We start from the raw sequence: 14401 nt of genomic DNA, 5'->3' as shown, positions 1-14401 counted from the left end.
GCTAACACCTAACAAAGCAAGAAAGAGGCAAAGTGTGAGGAACCTAGAATATATGAACCTGTGTCACATCTCTTGGTAAATGCCATTGTAGCAAATCATTAATGACGCTCACTACACCAAATCACTAAAAGCATAAAACTTATACTGCTGCAAGTGTGGTAACATCCCTCCTCCCCAATTTAACATATAAGATCCATGAACTTTATTTCATGTCATAGCTTTGGAGAAAGTCCCAATACATCTACATACCCCTCAGTTTCAAATTCAGGCTTTTTTAGGAAATAAATTTATGGTTGAGGAACTGTCTTTTAATATTTCTCCAGTTAAAATAAGTTTTATTGCTCTCCTAAACCAAGGGTAAAATACAGCATAAATCAAAGGATTTAGAGTAGAGTTATAATAAGTGAACCAGCAAAATATTTCATAGACATAGGAAGGGGTCATAGAGCCCAAAAAAGAATAAAAAACTGAGTCAATCATATAAGGTAACCATGAAATCAAAAACACTACCAATGTGACCCCCGGAGTTTTAGCTGCTTTTCTCTCTCTCTTGGCCACTCTGGCTTTGTAAGTTCCAGATGAAGACTCTGCTTTGCTATTACAATTTTCAATCTTTTTAGCCTGTTTTCTAGCCACAAGAAAAATCTTACTGTAAAGAATTATCATAACAAGAGTAGGTATGAAGAATAACAGAAAATCTACCAAAACCCAGCCTTGATTTACAGCGATTTGACAGCCACCTATGCAGCTGAAGGCACTTACAAGTTCCTCCAACCCATCATCATTCACACCTGTGTAGAATACGGCTCCGCTGTAGACAATTGGCAGGATCCAGGAGAGGCCAATGCATATTCCTGACACAGACACCGTAAACTTGGTAGGATAGACCAGAGGGTCAGTAACAGCAATGTACCTGTCCATGGATATGAAGCACAAGTGGAAAAGAGAAGAGTAGCAGAATGCCACATCACAGCACATGTAGAAAGTACAAAAAGTATCCTCAAAGTACCAGCAGCTCACCACTGACCTGATCATACTGAAGGGCATCACGGTAACTCCAACCAAAAAGTCAGCGCACTCCAGGGAGGTAATGAGAAAATTGGTTGAAGAGTGCAGTTGCTTGAAATACAGGACTGAAATCATCACCGGGAGGTTTCCAAACACTGCCAGCACAGCCCCACAGCCAAACACGGTGTACAGGACCATCCTGGGTCCAGGCAAGTAGGGAGATTTAACACAGGATCCACTCATGTTCTCATAGCGGAGCTGCTCGGGGGCAGGTGGGGAAGTACTGCTGCTCAAGGTGCTGCTGTTTACACTGGGAGACGTTGTCCCTTTTGGAATTCACATACAATAGAGCAGCTTCACATTTCCTGAAGGGAAAGAAAAGATCCCTTAAACTGGCTATTCATACTTTAGTTACCACAAGGTAGTACCACAGTAGTACGATGTAACAATTCTCCCATGAACTGTTACATTTCCATTTTAATTTCAATCTCTGAACATATGAAATAATCAGAAATTCCACTTAAATGCTCAAGAAATTTTAGTTATTATTAATTATTGCCATTATTTTTGTACTTCAGTATATAATGGAAACCCTGTTGGCATAGTGGTTAAGAGCTATGGCCGCTAACTGAAAGCTTGGCATTTGGAATCCACCAGGCACTCTTTGGAAACCCTACGGGGCAGTTCTACTCTGTCCTATAGGGTCACTATGAGTCGGAACCGACTTGACAGCAATGGGTTTGGTGGTTTTTGGTTCAGTATATAATTGGGGAACGTTTTTGAAACCCAGTAAGAATTTAACTTCAAGCAGATCTGTTGCAAATTTGCTATTGCCACAGAGGATTTCTTGCCTTGCGATCCACCTAACATCTTTTATTACCTGGTATTGAGCCTGTGGTGTTCCTCTTTGTAAAAGGTAACGAGATGTGATTAGATTTGTTATTTGTGTTACTTTGTACTACCTTTCACCAATACAAGGCTATCTGAGGCAGTAATAATAAAAACCCACAGGACACACAGCCCATGTCCTAAAACACCCAAGATGGGGCCCCTCTAGGGCAAGGTGTGAACAGTGACAAGAAACTTGTATTTAACAATCTGAACTGAAAACTTATTGCTTGACATAGAGTAACCTCAATACTAAAATCCAACAGAGACAATATTATTAAGAAAAAGGTGATTATGCCATTATTCATAAACAAAGATACGACAATCCAAAACAAGCCTTTACAGACCCAGACTGTCAATTCACCCCAGAATACAATGATCTAAATAAAATAGATATTTACTTCTTGCTATGCAAAGTTCAGAATGGGTGTTGCTGATGTGCAGGCTGCTCTTTTCTAAATTGTGATTTGAAAATCCAGATTCCTTTCAGGTCTTGGATCTACCCATTTTACCATTTGGCTTTCATTTAGTCATTTGCATCTGCCACAATCTACAGAGGAGGAAAATAAAAAAAGACAGTACACCATGACTTAAGTATATTCTGATAACAGATGATTGCTTTAACGTTACAAAATCAATAGAATTCAGTACATCATCAGATTAAAATTTTATGACCACCTGATGAAATTCAGAAAAAAATTATTTGATAAAATTTAACACTTATTCTTTATTAAAAAGAAAAACTCTTCACAAGCTGAAAATAAAACAGATCTTCTGGATGTATAGGGCTCTCTACAAGAGGGACCTACAGCATTTATCAACCTTCATACTGAAATTTGAGAGCGCTGTATTTCAGATCAGTAAGAAGGCCAGGGTCCTTCAGTAACCAGAAGATTCATGGGGTGTGAGTCTTCCCAAGGCACCCATAAAACCAAATGTGGTTCACTCATTCATCATTTTGACATTTATATTTGCTTTTTTTAAGAAGTTTTGTTTATTAAAAAATGAAGATCCCAAGATTTTGTCTCACTTATTTTAGACTTGTTATTAGGAGGGACCAGTCTCTAGAGAAGGATATCATGTTTGGTAGATGGTCATCAAAAAAGAAGAAGACCCACAATGAGATAGACTGACAAAATGGTTGCAACAGTGAGCTCAAATAAAGCAATGGTTATGAACATGGTACAGGGCCAGGCAGTGTTTCGTTCTGTTGTACATAGGGTCACTATGAATCAGAACCAACTCAATAACCCCTAACAACAACAACATTAAACATCTATACGCTCTCCCCACTTATTGACATGGTTAGGTTCCAAAGACCAGGTTGTTACATAAAAATCAGAATTATGCAAATATGGAGGTTACTACAACAGATCACAAAAAGGAAGATGGCTACATCATTACGTAACTGCCAAACCACTAAGAATCATGGCCCAGCCAAATTGACATATAACCTTAACTATCACAACCAACGTTACTCTAGCCTTGCACCTTAGCATTCATTACTTCCACATATATATCATTAATATGTAAAATAGTCAGAGAACAGATTTTACCATTGTCTTAAATGCAAAATGTTGAATAACGAGATAGTCAATAAGTGAGGAGACAGTATATTTGCATCATGTCTGAAGATGAAAGAATATAAACAAGAAATATCTGTTGCCCTTACGATGGTCTCCATCTAACACTAGAGACAGATTCCAATGTACTTCGAGCTCAAATAAATGCTTGTATAAAATGTAAAATGGCAAGGGGACAGCTAACATAAATGGCAATACATGGAAAGAGTTCACTAGGACTTAACTTTACAACCAGGTTTAGAAGGAAAAATGGAGGGTAATGAGGTAAAAACAGAGAAAGTTTCAGAAATGTGCACAAATTTTTACATCATGCTTTACTCATTTTAGATTTTATTCTTTTATTATTGCATGAGCATTGATGACATATACTTAATAGCAGGTAAAAACCTGAACTACCACAAACTCAGGTGGCCCAGATGGAATTTGTTTTTCTATAATCGAACTCTTATTCCCTTACCAGCCCCTATCTCACAGGATGCAATAAACTTAAACACAGTCAATTTTGAATACTCACCTTTTTCACCAGAGGCTAAATTCCAGTATACTTATGTAGTCTGCTTAGCTTCCACATTCATAGCTTCAGATGGTCTTTGTTGGCTCTAGCTTGTATGAATTGGCCATCTTTCTTAACAGAAAAAGGGTCCTCACTTTTACCTACTCTCTAAATGGTATACTTAACAACATTCCCGCTCTAGGCCTGGGAAAGGCTATTAATTTGGTGACCTCATTTGCATGTCTCCAGGCCACTGCTGTGTGTCCTGTTAAAGTGCCATGTTGGTTTGCCTTGGTTCAGATTTCAGAGCCAATATACAGTAATCTGTCTTTATCTATAGGGAAATATTCCATTTTAAAAGATATTTAGAGACTAATTAAACAAAACAAACCAGTTGCTAGTTGCCATCAAGCCGATTCTGACTCATGGCCATCCCATGTGTTTCAGGGTAAAATTGTGCTCCATTGAGTTTTTAAAGTTGTAACCTTTTGGAAGTAGATTGCCAGGCCTTCCCTTTGATGAGCCTCTAGGTGGGTTTAAACCACCAACCTTTTTGTTAGTAGCTGAGTGCTTAACAATCCAGGGACTCCTAGAGACTAATTCTCATTGCCATTCAGTTGATTCCAACTCGTAGCGGCCCTATAGGACAGAGTAGAACTGCCCGCTAGAGTTTCCAAGGCTGTTATCTTTTTTTTTTTTTTGTATCTTAGATGAAGGTTTACAGAACAAACTAGCTTCTCATTAAACAATTAAGACACATAATGTTTTGTGGCTTTGGTTCCTAACCCCATGATATGTTAACACTTACCTTCTTGATCCTTAGGTTTCCTATATCCAGCTTTCCTTTCCCCTCCTGCCTTCTTGTTCCTGCTGCTGTGCCAGTGTGCTTCTTTAGTCTTGTTTTGTTTTATGGGCCTGTCTAATCTTTGGCTAAAAGGGTGAACCTCAGGAGTGACTTCATTACTGAGCTAAAAGGGTGTCTGGGGCCACATTCTTGGGGTTTCTCCAGACTCTGTCAGACCATTAAATCTGTTTTTTTTTTCTCTTTTTGTGAGTTAGAATTTTGTTTCACATTTTTCTCCAGCTTTGTCTGGGACCCTTTGTTGTGATCCCTGTCAGAGTATTCACTGGTGGTACCTAGGCACCATCAAGTTGTGCTAGACTCAGTCTGTTGGAGGCTGTAGTACTTGTGGTCTATTTGCCATTTGGACTAATCTTTCCCTTGTGTCCTTGGTTTTCTTCATTCTCTCTTGCTCCAGATAGGGCGAGACAAGTGGAGTATCTTGGATGGCTGCTTACAAGCTTTTAAGACCCCACACGCTACTCACCAAAGTAGAATGTAGAACATTTACTTTATAAAGTATGTTATGCCAATTGAGCTAGATATTTCCCAAGATCACAGTCCCCGCATCCCTCAGCCCAGTAACTCGGTTCTATAGGGAGTTTGCATGTGTCTATGAAGCTTCCATTAACTTGCCTTGGAAAAGTTGTGCTGGCTTTCCAAGTATTGTGTACTGTTTTACCCTTCACCAAAGTTACCACTTATCCATTGTCTATTTAGTGTTTTTCTTTTTCCTCCCCTCCCCTCCCTCGTAATCATGAAAGATTGCTTTTTGTGTGTGTGCAAACCTTTTCATGAGTTTCTATAGTAGTGATATCATACGGTATTTGTCCTTTTGTGATTGACTCATTCGACTCAGCATAATGCCCTCCAGATTTATCCATGTTGTGTGATGATTCCCAGGTTCATCATTGTTCTTCACTGTTGGGTAGTACTCCCTTGTGCTTGTGTACCAGAGTTTGTTTATCCATTTATCTATTGATGGGCATCTAAGTTGTTTCCATCTTTTTGCTGTTGTGAATAAAAATAAAAATGAGGCTGCAATAAACATGGGTGCATATATGTGTATTTGTGTGACAGCTCTTATTTTTCTAGGATATACTCCTAGGAGTGGGATTGCTGGATCATATGGTATTTTTATTTCTAGCTTTTGAATGAAGAGACCAAGGCTGTAATCTTTACAGAAGCAGACTGGCACATCTTTCTCCCACAAAGCAGCTGGTGGCTTCAAACTGCCAACCTTTCTGTTAGTTGCCAAGTGCTTTAGCCAAGGGGCATTAAGTCTCCTTGCAAAGAATAATTTGGGAATCTAAATTCTACTTTTTAAGCCCCTTCGTTTTTTTTGGCTATATGGTTGCTCCGAGTCAGAATCAACTTGACAGCAGTGGTTTTAGTGTTCCGGTGTTCCTTTTTGGTGTATTCTGCTGAGATTCAGAGATTTTAGTAATGTCAGCACATTCATCAAGTTTTCTTTCTAGTTTCATCTCCCTCTTCCCACTCCTCCTTCTCTTCTATTAATTATCCTGTGCCTTCCAAAGAATTTGAAACCTCCTAAAGTTCTTTTTTAATCTTTGTCTCGTTACAGTCACCTGATATTTCAAAAATCAACATGACTTAAACCCATTGCCACCAAATCGATTCCAACTCATAGTAACTCTATAGGACAGAGTAGAACTGCCCCATAGGGTTTCCAAGGAGTGGCTGGTGGATTTGAACTGACAACCTTTGGGTTAGCAACAGTAACACTTAACCACTAAGCCACCAAGGTTTCCAAACATGACTTAGTTGGCACACCACTTATATCTTCACACCAATTTTCCTAGAATTTTGGTCATAGCAATTGTCTTATTGCTTTTAATCAGTCTATAGTGCAGATATGTGTTGCCTGAGACAGCATAGAAATTCCAGAAAAGTCCAACATGTAGCCACTGTGAATCACAGGGTACAGATTAAGGTAAGAAACATAATGTTATTTTTCATGCAACTGTGCAGTGCGATGAGTCACTTTTGTGTGGCTTTCTAGCCATAGTCTTATAACTGTGTGATAGTATAATTGTGGCCCACCAAGGGGATTGTTCAGTTTTGCCATTTCACTGGGTTTGAAATGAGCCATCCCAGAGGCAGCAAACAGAAGATCCCAAAACCACCAAGGAAGGACAGCCAGGAGCCAGCATGACCTTTGGATCTGCCTTCACTGCCCTGAGAAGCTCCTGAAAGGAGACCAAGAGACAGAGAGCAAGCTGTAATACTGAAAACAGCAAGATGCAGCAAAAGAGGCCCAGCAGCAGAGACCTGCAGCAGAGACCTGGCAGCAGGAGATGCCGTGGTGGGCTTCCTGACCCATGGAGTGAGAAGGCTGAATGCCTTTGGGCAGAGGCGTAGGGCCGGGGAGAGGTGTGCCTGGGAACACAGCTGGGAAGAGGCTGTCCTGACAGAACTGTATCCTTAGTGTTCCTGAGCCTGTATCCTGGTGTTTCTTCACTAATAAGCCCTATAAATCCCAAGTACTGTCTGTGAGTTCTGTGTGGCTATTGTAATGAACTACCAAACCCAGTAGAGAAGTAGAGAGTGCCTTGGGAGGGATGGTTGGTGTCAGAGTTGGTAAAGATGGCGGAGAGAGGAGGCATGTCTGACTCCTGCCTCATGGGAATCAGCCTTGGGCTGTTGATACTGATTCTTCTTCCCCCTTGTGAAGTTAGAGAAGGTCAGACACTGCCCTCATGCCATGTTTTACTATCTAGTATCATAAAGTTGGCAAACATCTTTGAACGCTTGTTATATCTAGATGGTTTGCATGTATTATATCGTTAAATTATCAAACACAAAAAAGTTATGTAGTTGACAGTAATATTACTCCCATTTTTGAGATGATGAGGTGGGAGCACTCAGAAATTAATAACTTTCCCAAGGTTACCCTTTTAGTAGATGATGATCCTGGGATTTGCATCTAGCTGTTAAGATCCTGATTCTACGTTCTTAGCCTCTAGTCTCTGCACTTACGGATGATTTTAACTTCTGTGTCAAGCTCCCTTATTTCCAGGTGATAAAAATTTAATCACATAAATAAATTATGGTATATTCACACAATGGAATACTATGCATCAATAAAGAACAGTGAGGAATCTGTGAAACATTTCATAACATGGAGGAATCTGGAAGCCATTATGCTGAGTGAAATTAGTCAGTTGCAAAAGGATAAATATTGTATGAGACCACTACTGTAAGAACTTGAGAAATGGTTTAAGCTGCGAAGAAAACATTCTTTTGCGGTTATGAGAGGGGGGAGGGAGGGAGGGGGAAGAGGGGTATTCACTAATTAGATAGTAAATAAGAATCACTTTAGGTGAAGGGAAAGACAACACAAAATACAAGGGAGGTCAGGACAACTGGACTAAACCAAAAGCAAAGAAGTTTCCTGAATAAACTGCTTTGAAGGCCAGCATAGCAGGGGCACGGGTTTGGGGACCATGGTTTCAGGGGACATCTAAGTCAATTGGCGTAATAAAATCTATTAAGATAACATTCTGAATCCCACCTTGAAGAGTGGTGCCTGGGGTCTTAAATGCTAGCAAGCAGCCATCTAAGATGTATCAATGAGTCTCAACCCACCTGGATCAAAGAAGAATGAACAACACCAAGGACACAAGGCAATTATGAGCCCAAGAGACAGAAAGGGCCACATGAACCAGGGACTACATCATCCTGAGACCAGAAGAACTAGATGGTGCCCGGCTACAACCTATGACTGCCCTGACAGGGAACACAATAGAGAACCCCTGAGGGAGCAGGAGAGCAGTGGGAGAGCAGGAGAGCAAACCCCAAATTCTCATAAAAAGACCAGACTTAATGGTCTGACTGAGACTAGAAGGACCCTGGTGGTCATGGCTCCCAGAACTTCTGTTGGCCCAGGATAGGAACCATTCCTGAAGCCAACTCTTCAGACATGGATTGGACTGGCAATGGGTTGGAGAGGGATGCTGGTGAGGAGTAAGCTTCTTGGATCAGGTGGACACTTGAGACTATGTTGGCATCTCCTGCCTGGAGAGGGGATGAGAAGTTAGAGGGGGTTAGAAGCTGGAGAAATGGACGCAAAAAGAGAGAGTGGAGGGAGGGAACAGGCTGTCTCATTACGGGGAGAGTAATTGGGAGTATGTAGCAAGGTGTATATAAGTTTTTGTGTGAGAGGCTGACTTGATTTGTAAACTTTCACTTAAAGCACAATAAAAATTATAAAAAGAGAAGAATTTAATCACAGTCTATTTCCATTTTTTATGCCTTCCTCTGTGTTGCCCAGGCATCAGTACTGGAGCCACAGAGTAGAGTCTGGTCTGGGTGATCACCCACTCTAGTTGATGTCCACTGAGACCTTCTGTCTGGTCTCTGAACTTTGGTGCAATCATAAAACAGAAGTCATCCCTTGTTTCTGGTCATAAGGCTCCTTTCGCTCAAGCTACCTATCAGCCAATTTCACTGTTCTTCTCAGACAAATGGGATCATTCAGCTATTCCTGGGTCACATTAGGCCATGGAGCATTTCATGGGCATTTCTAAGTCTATGCTATTATTGGGACTCAAGAAGCTTCCACAATCCCAGCACTGGGGGAGAACAGTGAGGTGTGCTATGAAGCTGATTCAGGATACATGCTTTGACAACCTATGTGACCCCTGTGCTCTCTGAACTTAATACTTTCTAAGCTCTCTCCTTAGGTGATGCAAACAGTTGAGCATTCAGCTAATACCTGAGAGGTTGATGGTTCAGACACACCCAGAAGAACCACAATGGCAGGCCTGGAGATCTGCTTCTGAAAGATCACAGCCTTGAAAACTTATGGAGCAGTTCCACTCCACACACATGAGGTCGCCATGAGTAGGAATCGACTTGAAAGCTACTGACAACAACATGCTCTGATAGGGAGGAAAAGGAGAACAAATTCCCATTGCACTAGGGCCCCCTTCCTCTTAAACCTACTTGGCTTATCAGTTATTACTCCTCTCTCCACACAGAACATACCCAGGGAGAGATGGGGTGCTCCTCCCTCAGGGACCCACACTACTATCTCACTTATTTATTGCTGTCCAATGATCTTTTCCATTCAGTCTGAGAAACAGTGAAGTTTTGCTATTATCTATATCGTCTGCCAGACTGATAGTGTTGTCTATGCAGATCGGCTCTTTGCTTTCCCAAGAGGGCCTGAGCTTTTGAGACTCAAATCAAGGAAATATATATATATATTTCCCTCTTTTCCAACTAAAGCAATTAGAATAGAAGCCCTAGCTGGGGCCTAAACTGAGGGAAAGATCATGGGGCAACAGGAACACTAGGAATAAAGGCAACTACAGAGGGGATGTTAACTACTATAGTACTATCGAAACCTCTTGGAAATACAATGTCCCAAATATAATAGACGTTTATTTCTTGCATATGTTAAGTCCAAGATAGGTGTTTCTGATGGGCAGGCTGTTTTCTTTCAAGTTATGATTTAAATACCAGACTCCTTTCAGTTTGTGAGTCTGTCCACTTCACCGTGTGACTTTCAGTTAACCATTCTCATCTGCATCAATGTGCAGAAGGGAAAGAATTGGAGGGTCCCATGTGAATCACACCTATATGCAAGGGAACCAAAGAAATAAACGTCTTCCAAGTGTCTTGTCTGAATTCCTGGGTGTTTACCTTTTCTCCCCTCCTTGGCAGGTCCTGAACTCCAATTGTTGCCTCTCTAGTTATGTGAGACTGTCAAAGTTCTGTTTAGCTTTTCATTCTTAGCAATTGCTTTCTTTGTTTCTCAGACTCTAGCCACAGAGCAGCTTAGAATTTGGGGAAAAAGAAAAAGTCTCAAGGGCAAAACTAACACAGAGTGGTGAACAGACTTCTCTGCTATTCTCATTTCTCCTAGAACTTGCCCTCTCAAGTACTGAGTTCCTTGGTCCCTTAAATACAATTTTGTCCCATCAGCAATTTGAGACTATTGAAAGCTTTAGGCCATTTCTTTCTGTTTAGCCTCTACATGTCACAGTAGGAATTGATGCCCTGAATATAAAATACTCTGAAGAAGGTCCAGCTCACCTCAGTGCATTTCCCTTCTCTCAAATATCCTGGGCCACCAAGTCCTGGCTCTCTTAGTTGCCCTCCAATATTTCAAACGCCCATTCTATGAGTTCAACTGAGATTTTGTAAGTGCTCTCAGTGGGAGGGATAGTCTGATACAGCTATTGTATCACAACCAAAATTAGAAAAAGCCTACCCGCATCCCACAAATTTAGTTATTTTGTCATATTTTTGTCATCATTCAGTTCATAATGTTTTCTGATTTCATTTTAATTCATTCTTGTCCAGTGGGTTTTTGTATTGGACCACCTTTTCTTCATCATCAGGTTCTCCTGTCTCAGTCGTGACTGCTTATTCTGACTAAGCCATCACCAACCCATCAAATCCATTGGCACTGTGTTGTACCATTGCCTGAGGCCAATGCCCAGACTGGTTGCATCCACTTCCACACTCAAAATGTGTGGAAACTCACTTTTCAAAGGCAATCGAAGTGAACAAATGAAAACTGTGAAATTTTAGGTAATAAACTTTCCATGGCATGTTTTTTGACCTGTGAGAGACAGGAGTCAGCAGGGAGCTGATATATATATATATATATGTATCATGTATGTATTTGTTTTCTTTGCCTCTCAGTAGGCTTTCACATAACCAAGTCTGTTCTTTAAGGCTTGAGAAACAGAGATTATTTCAATAAAGTCTCACCTTATATTTCCTTTTCCATGCTTCAGTGTCTTACTTGCCTTCTTCCTCATTCTCAGACCTTGGAATTATAGCTCCCAATGAAACATTAGCAGTTGAGCCTTGCCTTGTGGTCTCTGTTTTCTGAGGGTCTAAGCTAAGATACTTATTTAAAAGTGACCTACTTGATTTTCAAACATTTAGATCTTTTTTAATTTTTTTTCTTTATTTCTAGCTTGATCTTCTTATGGTCAGAGTACATGTTCTGTATGATTTCAATTTATATTTTTTCCAGATTTTCTAGTTGTTCTCTGCAAGATTGGTCTACATGACCTAGTCCACCATTACTTGAAGCAGATGTCCCACATATAGAATTGTTAGTAAATATAATAGGAAAATTGTCTTAGACAATATATGTAATATAACCCAAAGTCATCGAGTACATTTACATCTTCAGTAAACTAAATAATTATGGAGATTATATGTCTGTACTTCTCTGTCTCTATGTCAGGGGAAAAGTTATTGGTGTTTGGGACTAGTTCTCAGTACTAACAAAGAGATTAAGGCAAATTTACTTTCAGTCATATCATCTGAAAATAATGATAATTTAAGTCCTATTTTTGAACTGCTTTCCATTGGTTTTTTTTTTTTTTCCATTGTTTAGTTACATCAACTAGAGTGTCTAAAACAGTTTTTACACAACATAGTAATACTGGTCCTTCTTGTCTTTATCTAGATCCTAAAGAGAATGTTTTTAATATTTTACCTGTAAGCATGTACTAAATTCTGCTACTGAATATATTTTATCATGATCATGAAGGATTCAGTAAGAAATCAGAACTTAGAGAAGTTGAAATTAGGCAAGATCCAGGGACCTTCATTGTAATGCTTGATATTACCACGATTTGGTGTCTTAGTTGATATTCTCTACAGTGATACTATGATAGACTTAGCCCAACCTATAGGTAGTTTTCCTAGAATCATGTGTTCAATACTCATTCAGTCATCTATTGCCAGAAGGGTTATTGTGTGGTACTAACAGCAGCATGATAAGCTTGTGTGATCCAAAAGCAACCATCAGCATATCTGGTGTAATCATATTTAGGAAAGTCTGTCATGAAAGATATGGAAGAATCTCCTATCTTCTCTCTCTTTTTTAAAGTCCCTCATACCCACATCATGCTTAAAACAAACTTAACTTTTCAAGTTGAATTGGAGGTTTGGCATCCTTCATAACAAAGTCGTATTTTGCTAGTCCCTAGCATAAATTTCAAACTTTTTGACTCGTTATCTATAAGTTAATTTGGCAACAATGTAATTCTATGGGACATTTATTGAATGGACTGTTACTCTACTCTTTCACTTACTTTTTTTTCTCTTTGTCCTCTATACTCTGAAAATATGGACCACAGTATCCTTTTTTTAGTCTGCCACAGCTAGTCTGACTCCTTGAGTATACTAAGTGATAGCAAGAAACTGTACTGATTTTTACTATATGACTAGTCTTACTAACTTACTCATTGTTCTCTAAATTGAGAAGCCCAGTCCTACACAGATGGAAGTTACTCCTCAGTCCTGTGTGCCTATGCAGCTCTGTATAAGCTTGAAGGCTCACTTAAAGCCTTTTCTCAACAACAACAACAACAAAAACATTTCTTTAAGCCCCTCCTTTAGCCACTCAGGCTATGAGATCACATGTGGGTGGGAAAATGGTGCTATAGAATGACCACCACCAATTACCACACTTGCAATAGCAATTACTCTTCTTCATAGGTGCTGGCATGCTTGACTGTTTCTGGCTATCAATAATGTGGTTTACCAGGTGTCCTTCTCACCCCATTACCTATCATTTTTTTTTTTTAATTCTTCACCTTCTTGGCACAAGTATTTGTGCATAATTTATGCTCAATATTTGTTTGAAAAGCTTTACGTGTCTCACTGAAAACTACTGAAGAAAAACACTTCTATCATTTTAACTAGTGGCTCCACAGGTAAACAACAGACAAAAAACAGTTTATACATGACTACTCTACTATAATTTAGTTTTATTATATTAAAATGCTCTAGGTCTGCATTCCAGAAAAACTTTTATTTAATCAACAAGAGTAAAACATTTGAGGGAACACCATCTAAATTTTGTCATACATTGTTTATGCTCTTTTTCAAAGTTCTTAGAAGTATTACCCTAGAATTTATGACCCCACAGCATCCTGGGAACGTGAACTGTGTGCTATTTTCAGGTGAAAAGAGTTGATCTAGAAATGACGATTGCTAATGATAACTGCAACAGCTCTATCATGATAATTCTTTTATTTTCAAAATTTCCATTTGCTAATGAGCACTGTGCAAGCCTTTATGAGGTAATTTTTTTCTACTTGCAAAATTTCTAGGCAATGTCTGTAGTTATTATCTACCCCCAAAGCTGAGTTACTGATCCCACAATAACATAAGTGAACATTCCAAGATTTTGCCAAGTCATAAAGCAGGAGAGGTTCACCTGCTATCCCCAAAGCTCCAGGAAGGTACACACAGGGGAGGAAACAGGGAGAAATAGTCACAAAAGGAACAGCAAATGAACAGAACCTTGGGGAGGACCATCACATCTGGAATGTGTCATAAAAAAAAAAAAAAAGAAATGAGAAGACCATTTGAAGATAAATGAAGAGTTGGGGATGAAAGAGAAAGTGATTAGGGATTTCACATTCAAAAGCGAGATTCAGAGCCCAGTGAACTAGAAGAAACAAGGGCATGAGGCAAGGAACTGTATAATGCATCGAGGCAGGCAACATACACACTTTATCACTTATTGTTTAGGGCAGTAAATACCCTTACAGTGGTTCAGTGGAGGAACCTTGCCATGCCTGT

At 39.7% G+C, this 14401-nt stretch overlaps 1 protein-coding gene across 1 annotated transcript; it reads right to left on the bottom strand.

Annotated features, from left to right (window-relative positions):
• Positions 1–257: 257 nt before the first annotated feature.
• On the bottom strand, positions 258–1344 carry LOC100673723 (trace amine-associated receptor 6-like; the record flags this gene model as incomplete). The annotated part of the gene is made up of 1 exon (XM_023546958.1): positions 258–1344. A coding segment is annotated over one exon (1080 nt), but the record flags the coding sequence as incomplete, so codon positions are not given.
• Positions 1345–14401: the final 13057 nt, after the last annotated feature.

The sequence above is a fragment of the Loxodonta africana genome, chromosome 1, assembly GCF_030014295.1.
Source record: "Loxodonta africana isolate mLoxAfr1 chromosome 1, mLoxAfr1.hap2, whole genome shotgun sequence".
In the NCBI taxonomy this organism is placed as follows: domain Eukaryota; kingdom Metazoa; phylum Chordata; class Mammalia; order Proboscidea; family Elephantidae; genus Loxodonta; species Loxodonta africana.
This window is presented reverse-complemented; position numbering and strand designations above follow the sequence as displayed.